This window comes from Coffea eugenioides, chromosome 9 (genome assembly GCF_003713205.1).
Source record: "Coffea eugenioides isolate CCC68of chromosome 9, Ceug_1.0, whole genome shotgun sequence".
Taxonomy (NCBI): Eukaryota; Viridiplantae; Streptophyta; class Magnoliopsida; order Gentianales; family Rubiaceae; genus Coffea; species Coffea eugenioides.
In genome coordinates, this window is record NC_040043.1 from 12,903,561 (window position 1) to 12,921,279 (window position 17,719).

A 17,719-nucleotide genomic window follows, 5' to 3' on the forward strand; every position below is an offset into this window, starting at 1 on the left:
TGAGCATATAATATTAAAAAAGGATGGTAAAATGTAAAGTCTAAAAAACTTATTTTATCATTCAAAAATGAATTTAATTGAGCATACGATATTCAAAAAGAACGGTAAAATATAAGGTTTGAAAAACTTATTTTATTATTAAAAGATGAATTTAAGCCAGCATACGATATCTAAAAAGAACGGTAAAGTCTCTGCCGAGGAATATAATTCTTTAATTTTTTTAAAAAAAGAAGCTAACGGGACGGTGGGCGTGGGCCGCAACTGACGATTCAACTGAACAAAACAATCAAAGTAAAAGTATTCTTGCTTACGACTATTCGTAACTGACGTAATAAAAAGCAAACCTAAAAATGGCTAAGAAATTTCCTTATAATTATTTATCGGTGAAAGTTGTACGCTGTCGCCTGTCGGTTTTAAATTATTTCTTAAACAAAGTTGAAATTTCTGTTTCAAAAATAAAAAAAACCATAAAATCAAAATTCCTCTGAATTTCTCTTTCTTCTCCCCACACCCACAGACACACACTACTCACGCAGACAGCACAGTTTCCTCCCTCCTTCCAAAAAAGAAGGAAAAAAATTGATAAAAAAAGGAAAATTGTGGCAAACACATTTTGCCTTTTTGGATTTTGATCTCAGAGGTAAATTTCCTCGATTTTGAACCCTAAATTTTCCTTAATTCTCTCCTTTTATGGCAAAAGATTATTTTTTTTGGTTCGTCTGTTTTGGTTTAGGATTTCTTTTGTTCCCGTTTTTTGGAGCATCAATTTGTTCTTTTTTTTTTTTTAACTTTGCTTTTCTTATTATACTTCATTTTGTATCTAGCTTGGGGAAACTTATTTGCGTTTACTTTTTTCTTGCATTTGAATTCTGATATCTGCTGAATCATCAATTGAGGTAGTTGAAGAATAGTGGAATTGTATATAGAATTTGAATTTTGGAAAATGAAGATGAATTATTAATTTCTGGTCTGATTTTTCTGCCTTTATTTGCATGTCATTGACCTGGTTGTTTAATGCTCTGGATTTGTCCCTGCCAGCTTAAATTTTTTTAATTTTTGTGGGTTTTTATTGATTGAATTTAAAGTTGTGCATATTTTGACTAACAGGCCTCAAGGTTTTTTGGGTCTTTGGTTACAGCTTGCACCGTTATGACATCCTCTCTTCACAACCTCTCAGGTATTTTCCTTGCCGAGATTTTTCTAAATTGCTGTAAAGAAATAATGTTGTTTGAAGCACTCTGTGGAACTATCTTCTTAGGAATGCGAATAATTTCATTTTTGTCGACATGTTAAAGGTCGGAATTATAGGTGCATTACTAGTGTACTCCAGTTGAACTGACAATTTAGGCACAGCTAAGTGATTCTTGCTTTTATGGCCAATTTTGTCAAAAAAGGCTACTTTGGAAGTGTGGACGAATCAAGCCAATATGGGATGTACGGTCAGCGGTTATGTAAGGCATCGCCTGTGCTTGATTTCAAAATCTGTAGTCCCTTCTAGTTTCATTTCAAAATCCATGGGTTAAATTAAGTGGTTGAGAAGAACAAGCGCTAATCTTGTATGAATTTTTCATTGTCAAATCTATGTACTGGATTATCATGACAATAGTTAAAGAAGTCTATTGAGACTCTTAGAATGGACTGTGTTCATTTCTAGGCAAATGACTACATGCATCTATATTCATCTTATGTCAAGGCAAGTTGCCCATATGAAGATTTAGGAATAATGTTGACCTGTCTGTACTCTTATAGTTATTGCAGTATTGGGGCCTTGATGATTTCTAGCCGATTTTCAAATATCTTTATTTTATGGGGGCTTGACTTAAACCTTTCATTTATTTTATCAAATTATTTATAAATTGTCAGAGAGATATTTGCTGATTAATTAATTAGACCTTTTTTTCTGATAAATTTCTCGTGTTGCTCATTTGTTTTCCAAAAATTTGGAGTTGGAAAGAAATCTTTATTTCGATTATTCAAAATTCTAGTGGTTGTTTCTTGCCTTTCCACAGTTTAAGGCAATTGTGTAGTCTAAAATAGGCCTCTGTTTTCTAATATTTTTACTAACTTGATGCTTTTTAGATAATGGTGAGGCTGACGAGCAACAAAGTCACTCAGAATCTCTGTTCCAGTCTGCTTGTCAGGTGACTGGAATATCGCATCCTGTCATGACTGCACCAAGTATGCAATATGCGGCGCCTCCACAACTTGGAGCTGGAATTACAATGGTAAGCTTATGGAACAAAATTATCTGTAGTCTGCTGAATTTTGGATCAGTGAAGTTCTAACCATGTAACTTGTTGTGTCATTTAATTTCTCTCATCCATCACATTCATTTGAAGAAATATGTATATAAATAAACCACTGGTTGTTGTGATATTCTTTTGTAGTGTAAATTAAAGCCTGTTAAAGAATATATGAAATTGAATATTTTGCATAATCAAGCCTTTAAAGATAAACACAAGTTCTTTGATGCGTTTGTGTGAGAGGGCAAAAACCAAGGGTTGTTTGAGGGTAGATGGTAACATTAAAGACATAGAGAAAATGTACCACAAATAAGTTCGAGTGAATTTGAAGAAAGAGAGTTGAGCAAGTTCATGAAATGGTTGTTGACATGGAAACATGTCTATATCTTATTGTATTGATGATGCTCTGTATAAGAAAAACTTTCTTGTGATTCTGTAGATTTTGCTTTATGAGCACCCTATGGACTTCAAAATCTTAGTATATGCATCTGGAGATAGATATGTGCAAAATCAGCTCTGAAGAAGCTAGGTTCCGTGAAAACTTGAAGAATTTAGCATTTTGAGAGAAAGCATTTACTTTTCTTGTTAAAGACCAACGTCTTAGGAAAAAGTAGTAACTAAACCCTAATTGAAAGACAATTCATGTTGATATTGGTGCTCTCTGTTTGAAGGGACTGTTAACTTCACAGATCAGATAAGAGCTTTTTCTTTTCAAACATGGGCATGAACTCTGATTGGTGGTTTTTGAGGATGTTTTGGTGGCTCTAGGTTGTACTAAGTGGAGTGTTTGATGTAATGTTTGTTCTGGAGGGTAGATGTAGGGAAAACTGAAAAAACTTGGCCTTGTGTGTTGCCCTTATTGGATACTATATGGAGGAATAGAAGTATTTTCGAGAGCTCAGAGAAAGTGCTATAGGCTACAAGACTAGATTTGTACTGATATTTTGGAGTTTGCAATGCATTTCCAGTTGATTAATAGATTACTTTTTTCATGGACTATGCCGTGGTTTTTTAATGGCACTTGAAAAATGTTAACTTTGTTTATGTTTCGTTTACATTATATATATACACGGTAAGCAATACTACTCTTATGTTACTTTATGTAGAGGTCAATTATATACCCCAAGGTGCAAATAGGCCTCGCACTTAACTGTGGAAGATTTGTCACTTGGAAAAATTGATTATGCATTCTATTCTTTTTCTTTTTTTTTTTTTATTTTGTCAAGGATGGCAATCATTTGCAATTTGATTTGTTAGTTGCCAAAATAATCAAGAAGAAAAAGGCACACCCTTATTATTTGTAATTACGTGTTTTGTCTTGAAAGATGATTAATTTATATCTTCACCAGTACATGTGCATGAGCATATTAAAGGTAGTATAGTTTATTGGAATAAAGTCTTTGAATTTGCACAATGTGTTGGTTTTGAAATTTAAAGTTCTTAATATTGTTATACAATTTGAATAGTTTATTTTTTTAGCTTTCCTGATCCAGATGCCATGGGTATTAGTAGTTCAAAGATTGCTATTCCTGGTTTTGAATTCTTCTTTCTGGAGAATGAGTATTTCGTATGGAAATGTTAATGAAGCTCTGGTGTGTGACTTCTGGATTGAATTGGGGAGAAAGCAGATCTGTCAACTTTGCTACTGAAAGTTTAATTGCTGACATTTCAAATGTTAGATGAATGAGAAGACTCTATTGAATGGAGACAAGGAACTTAAAAAGCTGTATATATTCATAAATATATGTTTGATATTTGTAGGTTTGCACATAGACTGCATGTATAACATATGCCCTAGATGGAATCAAGGGCTTTATTAACTGAAGAAAAGGAACTTAAGCATTTAGAAGGTCTATAATGGGCAAAACATAATGGTGTCCTAAACAGGAATGGCTCCTTACACTTGCAATGATGGGTATGATCAGATTATGCATAGAGTCGTATAACTTAAAACTCTGGGAATCTAAATGTTGGCTTCCATGTTTATCCTGGAATGTCGCCCTTTGAGAATGATGAGTATGATAGGATTGTCTACTAATACATATTGTTCTTGTTATATGTTGAAACTCTTTCCCATATGGATATATAGACCCAAAATGAAACAGAAGAAAGATTTTAACTGTTTAATTGGTAACTCAAGGTAAGAGTTTGAACAGTTCCTAAGTACGACTTTTCTGTGTCTGACATGTTGTAGGACTCCTCAAGCAGTCAGCCCTCTATAGTATAATTGAGTTACATGTATGATGTATCTATGATGTTGTCTATGTCTATTTCTACAGTGACGGAGCCAGGATTTTTTTTTTGGGGGGGCCAAAATTTTTTCCTAATAAAATTATCTTAATATATTATGTTCAAAATAATTTTCTTCTATTTAAATATGTGACATCTAAAAATATCAAATATTAAATCTAATTATAAAGGTATGTCTATTCATAAATATGCGGTACAATCATAACAAAAATTAACAAAAAAGATAACATTTGATTAAATATCTTATAACATTACAAACCATCCAATTTGCACATTATGAGAAGATGCTCTCCAATATGTCACCTATGCAATATATATATATATATATATATATATATATAACCATGTAATATAAATGTAACTATTTTCAATTGAAAAAAGATAAAAGTTATGTTAACATACTTTGAAATTTCAACATCTTTTCTTTGAAGTAAATTGAGTTCTACGCTCTTTCATAGAACTAAATTCATCTATGATTGAATCACTGCTAAAATTTTTAGCAACTTCCTTTTCTATATACACAGTTAGACAAATCATTCAAGAAATTATCTTCCATCTTGTTTTGGAGCTTTGTCTTGATTATTTTCATAATTGAAAATGCCCGCTCTGTAGTTGCAGTTGATACAGGAAGAGTAAGAACAAGTCTAATCAATCTATCAATAAGAGAATATATCACTGATTTTCTTGTCTTCACCAAGCCTTGACATAACTCATTAATACCAGATAATTCTTGCAATTCAAGATGATTTGGAATGTTGAGCTCAAAATGTTGAAGTTTTATTCTTAGACGTACTAGTTCTTGCTCCATAAAATCATTCGGATAGAACTTCTCTGCATACAAATATCATCAATCTTGAACAGCATAAATCCATTTCTAGGATCTAAAGTAGTGCTCAAAACAAGCAATTCCATGGTATGATCATTAAACCTGCTATGTAACTCTTGCAATTAATAATCAATTGTTGCAAGAAATATATCCACTCGATAATAATGCTCCACACTAATCTCATCATGATGATTTCGAGATCTACCACGTCTTGCAATATATTGAGCATTCATACATGGGATATCAATTGGATGTTGCTCACAAAATAATTTAACTTTCACCAAGAAATCATCCCATCCCGAATCTCGAAAATTCTTCAGTTGCATTGTTGTGCTTGAGACAAGATGCATTGCATTCAAAATATCTTGAGATTTACATTGCAATGCTATACAAAGAAGACGAGTAATTTCTATAATGTCTTTCATAAGATGCAAAGTGAAAACAAACTTAAAGGATAATAACTGATTCAAAGCAAAATTTGCATCTCCACATTGAGAGTATGAACCTCCATCTACTGCAATGTTACTTAAAATCACACAAGTAGCATTGAACATTTTCAGTAAACTAGAAATAGAATCCAAATGAGAACCCCAATGAGTATCTCCAACTCGTTTTAAAGTGCCAATTTGATTAAGCCCCCTTTCAGTTTCAAGTTCACCATTAGCAATCTTAGTAGCAACTTCAATTGCTTGAGCCTCCTTTAATTCATCATTACGTTTGCAAGATGCAGTAATAATGTTGATAATGAAAACTAAATTGGAGAAGAATTGGTGAACAGTAGCTACTTCTCTAAAAGCTGCAACATTAGCAAGTTGAAGCCTATGAGCCAAACAATGAATGTAATAGGCATATGGACATTCATGGCAAATTAAAGCTTGCAAGCCATTCCATTCAAAGATGACTAATTCATATATATATATATATATATATATCAACTCTCATAATATAAACTAAAATTGTAAAAATTTAGGGGGAAGCCAATTTTATTTTACACACATATTTACATATTATGAATTAAAATTCTCAAAACTTAGGGGGGGCCATGGCCCCCCTCTGCCCCCCCTTGGCTCCATCATTGTATTTCTATATGTATCTGCTGGGAAGAATATTAGGTTGTCTTTAGTGTTTCTGTGATGCCTCTTTTGGGGAGAATTTGAGCATAATGCTTGAGTGCCATTCTTCAATTAAATGTTTTAATTTACTTTAGATAACAAGACAAAGAGTTTGATGTTTCTTGCCCCTTAAAGTTTCCATACCACATCTTTTCTCGTTTCTTCTTCATTCTTATAAAGGAGTCTTGGCTCCCAAGGAGATAAGGGATTTGAGTATGGAAGGTTATCCTCAAATTATGTAATGGTCTACTCAGGTGTAGATAGGAACTTTTAGACCCTAAGCACCAATAAGACACTAAAACCCCTAGTATTTAGTGAGTAAATTAATACCTTTTTGCACGTAATGAAGTCGTCCCTCCATACGATAGCAATAAATTGCCTACATAATTCTTTCGAATATTTCCTATGTTTTTCTTTTCTAAATATATTCTTTGTTCTTTTTAACATTTAGTGTTGCATAAAACATTGTCTAGAAAAAAATATCATTGTAAGGGACAGTTTTTTTCACACGAGTTAAACACAAAATATCATGGCTAATGCTCAGGCAAAAATAAATGGAAAAGAATCACATCTGGTGAACAATAAGACTAGTTTTATTGCACATGATCCTGTAGTAATCAGAATCTCATTGGATTATACTTAAATTTTTTTTAAAAAAAAAGAACAGATTTTTTGCAAGAAATATTCATAGTATGGTAAAATTTGATAATTCATAATAAAAATTAAAGTTTACATTACACATCAGATAGGCCCAAAATCTCTAAAGCCATGAAACTTGTGTTGGTAAATTCACTGCCAATTAAATAGCTTTTATAAAGCGAGTGTAAAATTAGAAAACATGTAAAATATAAAAAGATTGGAATAATAATCACAATAATACTGAAAGCAAATCATTTCTATTATTTGAAAGCATAAATTGGAATAAGCAATAAAGCTTGAAGGAAACCCATTAAATGTTAAGGGCTTCAATGTCATTATGGCATATAGGGTATGGATTTAGGATAGGAGGGTGTGGATTTAGCCCATCCCTTTAGATTTATCTTTATTTGTCTTTAGCTTTTTCTTCAAATTATGTGATTATCTTTATTTAGCTTTATCTTGAGTTTATTTCAAATCATCTTCCTGCTACTTCATCAAAATAATTCAATAACTGAACTCTGTGTCTTCTTTGGAGCAAATGAAGTAAATTCAACTTGTACTTCTTTTTCACTTTGATTAGAAACGGAAGTCTTACGAATTCACTATTTATACTGCTTAACCTGTAGGCTTGGATGGCATATTTTTTGAGCCTAATGTAATGTATTTGCTCTTAAGTTGTTCTAACTGGAGGTTTCTATGTCACAGGCACAAGCTGGTTACCCTTATCCAGATCCTTACTATAGAAGTATCTTTGCTCCCTATGATAATAAGCCATATGCTGCGCAACCCTATCCTACACAACCGATGGTATTTCATTCAACTTAAACTCTTTATCTACTATTGCTTAATGTAGATTAGATTTGGTCTTGATAACATAACCTTTAGCCACCAAAGTAGGGGGCATTTGATATCTGGCTTTTATCAGGTCCACCTTCAGTTGATGGGAATTCAGCAAGCTGGTGTTCCTTTGCCATCTGATGCTGTTGAAGAACCTGTTTTTGTCAATGCAAAACAATATCATGGCATCTTGAGACGCCGACAGTCTCGTGCTAAAGCTGAGTCAGAAAATAAAGCTCTTAAGTCTAGAAAGGTGTGCTATGAGCTTACATGCAATCTACTTAGCTAGTTAAAATTCGTTGGTTCATCGATTGGTTTATTATCTTTTGCAAATTGTCTTTGTTCGTAGATCCGACCTCAGTTTCTGATTGATGTTGGTACTTGCTCATATAAATTATCAATTCTCAACCTAAATGGTTTTAGGCTGGTGTTTTATATTGTTTGACCTATGATGAGGTATTAGACTGATTTAGTTAGATCACTAGTGCTTTAATGTGCTTTAGCTCTAACTAATTGAAAATATCTAATACAGAGTTTTTGCTGCAAAAGATTCTCCATTTACCTTGAATACTAAATGTACACTTCGTTACATACTGACAAGAATTCTTCATTTCAATGCCGTAGTTTAATCCAGAAAAAATATTTAAGAATTTGAGTTTAAAAAATAGAATTAGAGTCAATATTTTCAGAAGTCTTTCCTCAAGCGGAAATATCTAACAAGCACAATTAATGTGGAAGAGTTTTGTGAACATCTGAGTCCTGTTTTTATCCATGTCTATGTTGACTTTCCTGAGTATCGAACTAGTTATGTAAATATTGTATGTTGTTCATTCTTCTGACAAATGATTGGGAGAATTATGTGTCGTGGGAGAATATGGCTTTCTTTTTTTGACTTGTTCGAGTCTTTGAACCTATTCAGAGTTGCTTGAGGTTGCAAAAAAATTTGAGCATAGACTCTAGGGAAGTATGAATATGTCGACCCTGGCGGCGCTTTAATACTTCAACGTTAATAATAATTTCTGATAGGATATGGTCATGACATGAAAATAGCAGGTTGCCTTGAGATTGTTTTCATAAGACCTATTAAAAATCGAGCTCAGTCATATTTTTAAGAAAAACAGGTACACATATATTTTTACCACTAATCACAAGAAATTGCACGTTAGTAGCAGGAAGATGAGTTTAATAATTATATGTTTATGAACTCAACTATATAGTCAAATTGATGTATCTGAAACTATATCTTACTTACAATTTCATAATAGCACTAGAATATGTATATAAGAGATAACAAATTTATTGTTTTAAACTATTTAATTGATGATAGTGATCAATAAGCTAATTAGGTTAATGAGAACAAATAGGTTTTGTCGGTCAACATGGTTATAAGCAGATCAAGACATGAGTGAACTTGAAACTAATTGTGTGGGCTACGGCTGAGATTTCTCTGACATGACACTATCATCTCCAAGATATGTTGAACTTGCAACCTACTACATTTACTTACTGTCTACATAACTACCTACTCCATTTGCTTCTTTCTTTCTTTCTTCTTCTTCTTCTTCTTCTTCCTCTCTCTCTCTCTCTCTCTCTGGGGTAACTGGGCTCAGTATTGATTTTGGTATGACACCATTGCTTGATAATAACATTAGGTTTCCTTTTTCCTCGTGGAGCCTTGGCAAGCCAACATAAAAGCAATGTAAATATTGCCTTTTGGTTAATGTAATGTTACCATAGTTTGGTTTCCTCATGCATTTCATCTTTTCCAGTTTTATGACAAATTCCTAGTTTCTGGAAGGGAGAACTTCCCAGAGTATCTTGAAGAAGATTTGGATTGAAAGGTAGAACATGCCTCTTTCAAGTTTCCTGTATTACGGTGTCATTCAACCAATAGAAGGGAAGATTTTAGTAAGACTGGTGCTTGTCGCAATCTTGGATTGTGGGAGTTTGAAGAAATTTACATAATCTTGGACCTTTCGGCACTTTCAGTGTCTTGTTTTTATATTTTTAATGTTTATTCCCTGTTTTAGTAGTATTTTTTCTGTTTATTAGGGTTATTATACTAAAGATTTGTGTTACATCCTGTAATTGTTTGAAATGGGTCTCAGTTTTAGGTCAAGCAAATAAAGATTTATGTTATTTTTTTTCTTTCAAATTTGATTTTTTGGTCAAATTTGGGATCTGTCTTCTTTTCCACAAGAAAGCTGCATAAAGAACTTCAAAGCTGCTTGAAGGATCTTATCTTAGTTTTGATTAAGTAGAAAATTTCATCTTGTAGTTGAGAGTGGGAACCAATGGTATATGATGTTTGAGGTATTAAATGTGGAGGCTTACTAGTAATCGTGAAAACAGTGTACAAAGTCTACAAGCTGAGAGATGTACTCTATAACAGCAATTGATAAAGATAAACTAGTTTCAGGATCTTATGCAATAATTTATGCATTGAGATAATTACCACTAAACATGGAGTGGAATGCACTTTAAGCTTATTACTTGAAGCAGAGAGGTAGTGCAAATAACAGTTAAGATCTAGTGTTTATTCCTGGCAACAATGGTGATTGATTCAAAACAGCATGCCCGGTAAACATACTGCACTATCCACAAATATATGAATAGATAAAGCACAGGAGTTTAACAGGTAAAGTACTTCCTTGTGCTTTTCTGCACCTGCTTGTGGTAAAACAGTATTGTGTATCCCAGGTTTACACTCAGTTATGGTTCAAACACATTGTATTGTGTATGTCAGGAATTTGAGTTTTGATAATTTAGCTCTTTGGCATTTCATTGTGGTATTTTACCCTTGGAATTTTCATAAATATTCTCCAAGTGCCTAGAGTATATACTCGGAAATGTTAATGTTGTTCATTCTACTCTGTATGCTATTCTTTTGGCAAAACTTTTGGTACCAATGGTTAGGAACTTATAAAGAAAACCACTCTTGCAGCCTTATTTGCATGAATCTCGGCACTTGCATGCACTGAGACGAGCAAGAGGAACTGGAGGCCGTTTTCTCAATGCAAAGAAAGATGAAAACACCCTGAAAGAGAATGGTTCAGGTGATAATCCAGATTCAGACATCAATCTTACGGCCAAGAAAGATGATCATGCTTCTTCAGAAAGTGCTTCGTGAAGTCATGATAGCAATGCAAAACATTGGAGGCTGAGGCACCCAGAAGACAATGATCATCTGAAGCACTTAAAATGCAATAGTTTTAGTTCTGCAGGTTTGTTAGCTTAGGCAGGCTTAGTATTTGTAGTCAGTCTGTATAGGATCAGCAACAGGCTTGTGCGAAGGAGCTACTGGAGGCTGCAGGATTACTTATTCTTGAAGTGTAGTAAGAGTTAGCGTCTTTTCCTGTAACGGCTTAGCATTGTGCTTTTTCTTCCCTTTCAAAGTTGGAAGTCTTTAGTTGTATGATGATGTTTTATGGGTCAGAAATGTAAGGAGTATTGTTGTGTAGTATGCTTGATCATTGCATTGCTGCTGATTGTCCATATTGTTGAATAAAAGTGGAAGCCTTGCCTGAAAATAGATTGAAGCTTGAATTGCATGGATTCAAAGAATACATCTTTTGCATAACGACCCGACTTTTATTCTCCGAGTGACAGTAGCTCTCCATACTAAAGTCCTAGTGACTTTGGCATGTCACACGTGTGAGAACCCGTACATTTTCTTATTTTCTAGGTTTTATGTTAATTAATTTCATGTTATTCTGTATTTTCTTTATTAGAAAAATTTTCTAGATAATTTGTATGAGTAAATATAGTTTTTCGATAATTTTTCTATTATCGGTTAGTTTTTGAGAAATTAAGAGCGTATACCGGACGTGGGACCCGTTAGTGCGGAAAGTTCGGAAAGATTCGGCCAGTTAGGTTAAGTTTTGGATATCGGGTTTATTTTAGCATGTGTTAAGAGATAACTAGAGGTTACTAAATGAGTTGGTGTGAGAGGAACAAAAGGATAGCCATGCATTAATTGGAGTGACAAATGTCATTTGGAGATGCATTCTTTCATTTGACCACCATTCACCATTGTACCAAATAAACAAAAAATTGACCAAAAATCAGCTTCATTTCAAGCTTCTTATGGCCGGCCATCTTCAAGGGAAAAGAAAGGAAAACCTCTCCAAATTTTTTGCTCCAATCTTGCTCAATCCAACAAACCAACCGATTAATCTTGAAGTTTCTCCATAAAAATCCTTAGTTTAGTGATTGTGAGGTGATTAGTGAAGTAGTTTGGAAGACTAAGGTGCTAAGTTGTCTCCTTTTTTTGGATGATAAGGTGAGTAGCTAAGGAACCTCTCTTTTCTATCTAATGATGTTTAATTAGTGGCTTGTGGTAGTCTAAGAAGTGATTTTGTGGGCTATTTCATGATTTTGGTTGAAATTGGTGAATTTTTCTATTTATTCATGATTTTTCTGTTTTTATATGTTTAATATTGATTGGCCATGGATGATGGTTGGGAATGATCTAGAATGAATTTAGGGTGCGTAAATTGTGGCTATTTTTACAGAAAATTTCCGCTTTGAAAGGAAATTTTGGAATTAGGGTTTCAATTAACTCCATTCTGCCCGGTACTGTTTCTCCTAATTAGAGGCTGAATTAGCCTTGGGTTAAAACATAAAAGTTGTAGAGAATGATGTTTTATAGTTGCCTGCAAAATTTCAGTCCAATCGGAGCAACGTAACCTGTGAAAAGACCGAAAGACCCCTGCTGCCCTGTTTCTGTCCGAAACTGATAATCCGCTTCTGTAATTGGTTAGTTTGACTGGGAATACTATTGATTTGGTTGTCGATGTCTTCTTAAGAAATATAGCCTGGTATCTTAGTTTTCAGATGGTTTTAGAATCACTTGAATTAGAGTTGTATGTGCTGAGATATGATTGAATGAATCAGGACTGCTAGTTGAACTGCGAACTAGAAAATCTGGGGTTGTTTTGGTAAATTTGCCCTAGATACATTGCAAATTGGACTGAGTGGCCTTCTTCAATATTGTAGCCCTTTCTCTTAACTTCGAAACGGTGTAAATTGCACCTCAATCCGACTAGTGGCGCTTCAGTTGTGTTAGTTCCGCTAAACAACAGCAAATCTGCCTTTTGTTTTCCAATCTAAACGTCATTTCCGCACATGTCCTAGCTTGATTTGGTAATCATATGACATTGAGCCTATTGAGTGGCTATTTATGTTGTGTGTAATGTTGGGATTGATTGAGGAAAATAATGAAGCCATAAATGGCTGGAAAATAGGTAAATACAAAGGGCGTGCTGCCCAAATTTTCGCTCGAGGGCTAAGTTTCTATTTGAACTTGTATATTTTTCGTTTGGCAAATACTATGATCGTTTTCCATCTTAAAACTTGATCCTTCTTCAATTGGAAACTCCAAATGTGTACTTACTCTTACCCAAATAAAGAGGAGTGGTTTAGGATTTTCTTGGGTATTTTGACCTCTTTTTTTTCATGAATTTCATTAAGACCTTTAGTGTATAAGATCTACTTGAATATGAGATGATTTTGAACCATATAAACGATTCCGAAAACAGTATTTCTTAGCCTATCTAGTTGGATTCCGACTTGTCTTTAGTTTGGTTTTACGTTTGGTCTACAAAACCCTAATTATTCTTGTTCTCGTTTCACTTTAAAGTCTTTTTATACGTTCTACTCATCAATTGTTGAGTTTCTTTGATTTCACCTAATTGTTTGTGCTAGATAAGCTGTAATATTCTTTCTCGTTTAATCTTAGGTTTTCTCGGTGACTAAGGATAATATCCGGAAGAATATTTTGCACGTTGTTTTGCGTACATAGGTGAGTGTTCCTTGTTTGTTATATTCTCCTTGACTTCATGACTTGTTGTTATTGTTTGATAATGTGTTAAGTATTTCCAATGATTTCCAAAACGAATTTTCTAGGCGAGCGTGTACTTTATCGCGCTCGACCTAAATGAAACGTGAAAATTTTCAACGATTTAATGATTGATACATTAGTTGTGCATGATGTAAGCCTTTTGGCTGAACTGGGCCCTGCCCTTCGTTACCGATCGACTCGAGCCAGAAGCGGACTCGGTCGGGCGATATGGTGACCCTGGGTGTGAACGTTGGTATACTCGAGTATTACCTTGTAGGTTGGTGGAGCCTGGCCAACGTCCAGGAGGGGGTGAATGAAATGAACGATCGAACGAGGGTTTTACTTACAAAAATGCATTTTCAAATGATTGGAGGAATAAGGGGAATGACAGGAGAACGAACGAACGAACGAACAAATGGCTCCCTGTGAGCCCGTATCCTTTTAATGTATGTGTTATTATCGCTTTCCATTGTAAATGTTTCTTGAATTATTGATTATCGATGGTTAATGTATTGGCTTTGTTGTTGACTATGTGTTCGGAACCTCACTGAACTTTTAGCTCACCCCTTTAGTTTTGTTTTCCTTAACAGGGGGATGCGAGCAAGGACGAGAGCCCAGTGTAGGTTAGCCTAGTCTAGTTTTTTTCTTTTGTAATGGTTCTCGCCCTAGTGGTTGGCACGGGCTGGATGTATGACGAATTGAGAACCTTTGTATATTCGATATTTGTACTTCCTTTTGAGATAGAAATGTATATAAGTTTCGCTTTAAGTTTTGGATTGTTATTTCGTTTGATCTTGTGTTTTATTTCGGATTTGATTGAGGTTCGACTGAGTCCCGGCGAGAGCTGGGCAGGCGGTCCGCCGAACCCTCTGGTTCGCCTTAAGGGAGGTGGGGCTGTCACAGGTGGTATCAGAGCCTGCTTCGCGTGGTCTCTGCGCGGAGTGAGCCTGGACTGAGTGGTGAATAGGTATGAAGGATTAAGTGCTCGTTCGAGCATAAGCTATGAATTGTGGATTGTTATAGGCCTTAAATGTTCTTGTGACATCTGAGGACCATAGATAGGTACGTCATGTAGGAATTTCGATTGTAGATGGTTTACTCTTGGGACTGGCCAGCTCGAGATGTGAATTATCTTATTTCGGATTCTCGTGCCCGAGTACTCCAGAGTTGAGGCGATGCTAGCTACTAGGTACTTGAGACTTGCATTTTGGGAACATGAACAGGCTTTGTCTGGCTAGAATGAGCACAAGAGGTCAATGGATATCTAGTTTGGATAGTAAGTGACGTGAGAGACCGGACGGAGTTATTCAGCTGAAACTAGGACGATATCGCCTTTTCTTTTGATTTGCCCTTATATTATTGTTACACATGACGTTAGTTGGTGTATTTGTGCATATGATTATCTGTCTAATTTGATATGCCTTTGTGTATTTGATCATCTGTCTTCTTGATATATGGTGTGTTATGTGTGTATATGTTTAATTGTGTATTTGGTATGCTGGAATTTGTTACTTTAGTCAATTTACTGTGTTTATTCACTAAATTACCTTTTTGGGGGGAAAAGAAAAGAAAAGAGAGAGGGAAAACATATATATAGACGGGAGACGTAGTCGTGGACGTGAACGTTGTCGTGGGAATAAACGAACTCAAGAGCCAAGAGAGGAAAGGGAAACAACAGCTGCACAAGAGCAAGGACCGAGGGTTGAAGCCGGGGACCAAATGGCGACGGCAATTCAACAAATGATAAACATCTTAGCAAGGTTGGTGGACCAACAAGGTCAAATACCTGTGAATCAACCTCCGAACCCTGAAATAGGAGAAGATCGGGCTCTTGAGAGGTTTCAGAAGTTTGCTCATTCAAAATTACTTGGAGGGTCTGATCCGGATGTAGCCGAACAGTGGCTGGAGGCCATGATCAACATCTTTGCAGCTTTGAACTATACCGAACAAAGGCAAGTGAACTTTGCGGTATTTCAATTTGAAGGACCGACTCGAGCATGGTGGAACGTGATTAAGGCAAAGTGGAAAAGAGAACAAACTGTATGGACATGGGCTAACTTCCTAAGGGAATTTAATGAAAAGTATCTCTCACCTTTAGTTCAAGAAAGGAGGGAGGATGAGTTTATTAGACTACGCCAGGGAACCTTAAGTGTGGTCGAAGCTAAGAGAAAGGGTTACAATATTGAAGAAGGCCACTCAGTCCAGTTTGCAATGTATCTAGGGCAAATTTACCAAAACAACCCCAGATTTTTCAGTTCGCAGTTCAACTAGCAGTCCTGATTCATTCAATTATATCTCAGCACATACAACTCTAATTCAAGTGATTCCAAAATCATCTGAAAGCTAGGATACCAGGCTATATTTCTTAAGAAGACATCAACAACCAAATCAGTAGTATTCCCGATCAAACTAACCAATTACAGAAGCGGATTATTAGTTTCGGATAGAAACAGGGCAGTAGGGGTCTTTCGGTCTTTTCATAGGTTACGTTGCTCCGATTCGGCTGAAATTTTGCAGGCAACTATAAAATATCATTCTCTACAACTTTTATGTTTTAACCCAAGGCTAATTAGGTCTCTAACTAGGAGAAACAGTACCGGGCAGAATGGGGTTAATTGAAACCCTAATTCCGAAATTTCCTTTCAAAGCGGAAATTTTCCGCAAATAGCCATAATTTACGTACCCTAGCTTCATTTTAGATCATTCCCAACCATCATCCATGGCCAATCAATATTAAACATATAAAAACAGAAAAATCATGAATAAATAGAAAAATTCACCAATCTCAACCAAAATCATGAAATAGCCCACAAAATCACCTCTTAGACTACCACAAGCCACTAATTAAACATCATTAGATAGAAAAGAGAGGTTCCTTAGCTACTCACCTTATCATCCAAAGAAAGGAGACAACTTAGCACCTTAGTCTTCCAAACCACTTCACTAATCACCTCACAATCACTAAACTAAGGGTTTTTATGGAGAAACTTCAAGATTAATCGGTTGGTTTGTTGGATTGAGCAAGATTGGAGCAAGAAATTTGGAGAGGTTTTCCTTTCTTTTCCCTTGAAGATGGCCGGCCACAAGAAGCTTGAAATGAAGATGATTTTTGGTCAATTTTTGGTTTATTTGGTACAATGGTGAATAGTGGTCAAATGTAAGAATGCATCTCCAAGTGACACTTGTCACTCCAATTAATGCATGGCTATCCTTTTGTCCCTCTCACACCAACTCATTTAGTAACCTCTAGTTATCTCTTAACACCTGCTAAAATAAATCCGGTATCCAAAACTTAACCTAACTGGCCGAATTTTTCCGAACTTTCCGCACTAGCGGGTCCCACGTCCGGTATACGCTCTTAATTTCTCAAAAACTAACCGATACTAGAAAAATCATCGAAAAACTATATTTACTCATACAAATTACCTAGAAAATTTTCCTAATAAAGAAAATGCAGAATAACATGAAATTAATTAACATAAAACCTAGAAAATAAGAAAATGTACGGGTTCTCACACCCTCTCCCCCTTAAAAGAATTTCGCCCTCAAAATTTTTACCTTCAGATGGCTCAGGAGTTTGTTGGTTGTCTACACATATACCCTTGTTGGTACTTTTGTTCGGTTCCCTCTTTCATTCGTTTGTTTTGATTTAGTGCCCTCCAGTTGTTGGGTACTACTTTCACGTGACTGTTTCCTCGGACAGTTGCTAACCTGGTGGTCACCACTTCCGCAAATCAAACACTTCCAGCCTTTCCTCCAACAATCACTCTCAGTGTGATTGGCCTTTCCACAGTAGCCACAAGTCAAGGAAGAAGCCACTTGTTGGTTTTTTTGAAAAATCTCCCCATGGCCTACTTGACTTCCTTTTGTAGATCGTTCATCTAACGCCCCTATTGTCCATGGTAGGTGGGACAAAAAGTTCACTTTCTGCACTTTGGAAGGGACTATTGATTCACTTGGTTCCTCAGTC

The 17,719-nt window shown here is 35.3% G+C and overlaps 1 protein-coding gene across 1 annotated transcript; it reads left to right on the forward strand.

The window, feature by feature from the left end:
* Nucleotides 1-462: 462 nt before the first annotated feature.
* On the forward strand, nt 463-11,380 carry LOC113783005 (nuclear transcription factor Y subunit A-7-like). The gene is made up of 6 exons (XM_027329007.1): nt 463-640; nt 1,108-1,177; nt 2,080-2,225; nt 7,776-7,877; nt 7,996-8,160; nt 10,852-11,380. Exons 2-6 carry the CDS (start codon nt 1,150-1,152, stop codon nt 11,035-11,037), a joined length of 627 nt encoding a protein of 208 aa, XP_027184808.1. The 5' UTR covers nt 463-640; nt 1,108-1,149; the 3' UTR covers nt 11,038-11,380.
* The last annotated feature ends 6,339 nt before the right edge of the window (nt 11,381-17,719 follow it).

Coding starts and splice junctions, on each gene's coding strand:
- LOC113783005 (XM_027329007.1), top strand. CDS start 1,150: ATGACATCCTCTCTTCACAACCTCTCAG. Junction 2,226..7,775: donor TTGGAGCTGGAATTACAATG/GTAAGCTTATGG, acceptor TCTATGTCACAG/GCACAAGCTGGTTACCCTTA. Junction 7,878..7,995: donor CCTATCCTACACAACCGATG/GTATTTCATTCA, acceptor GGCTTTTATCAG/GTCCACCTTCAGTTGATGGG.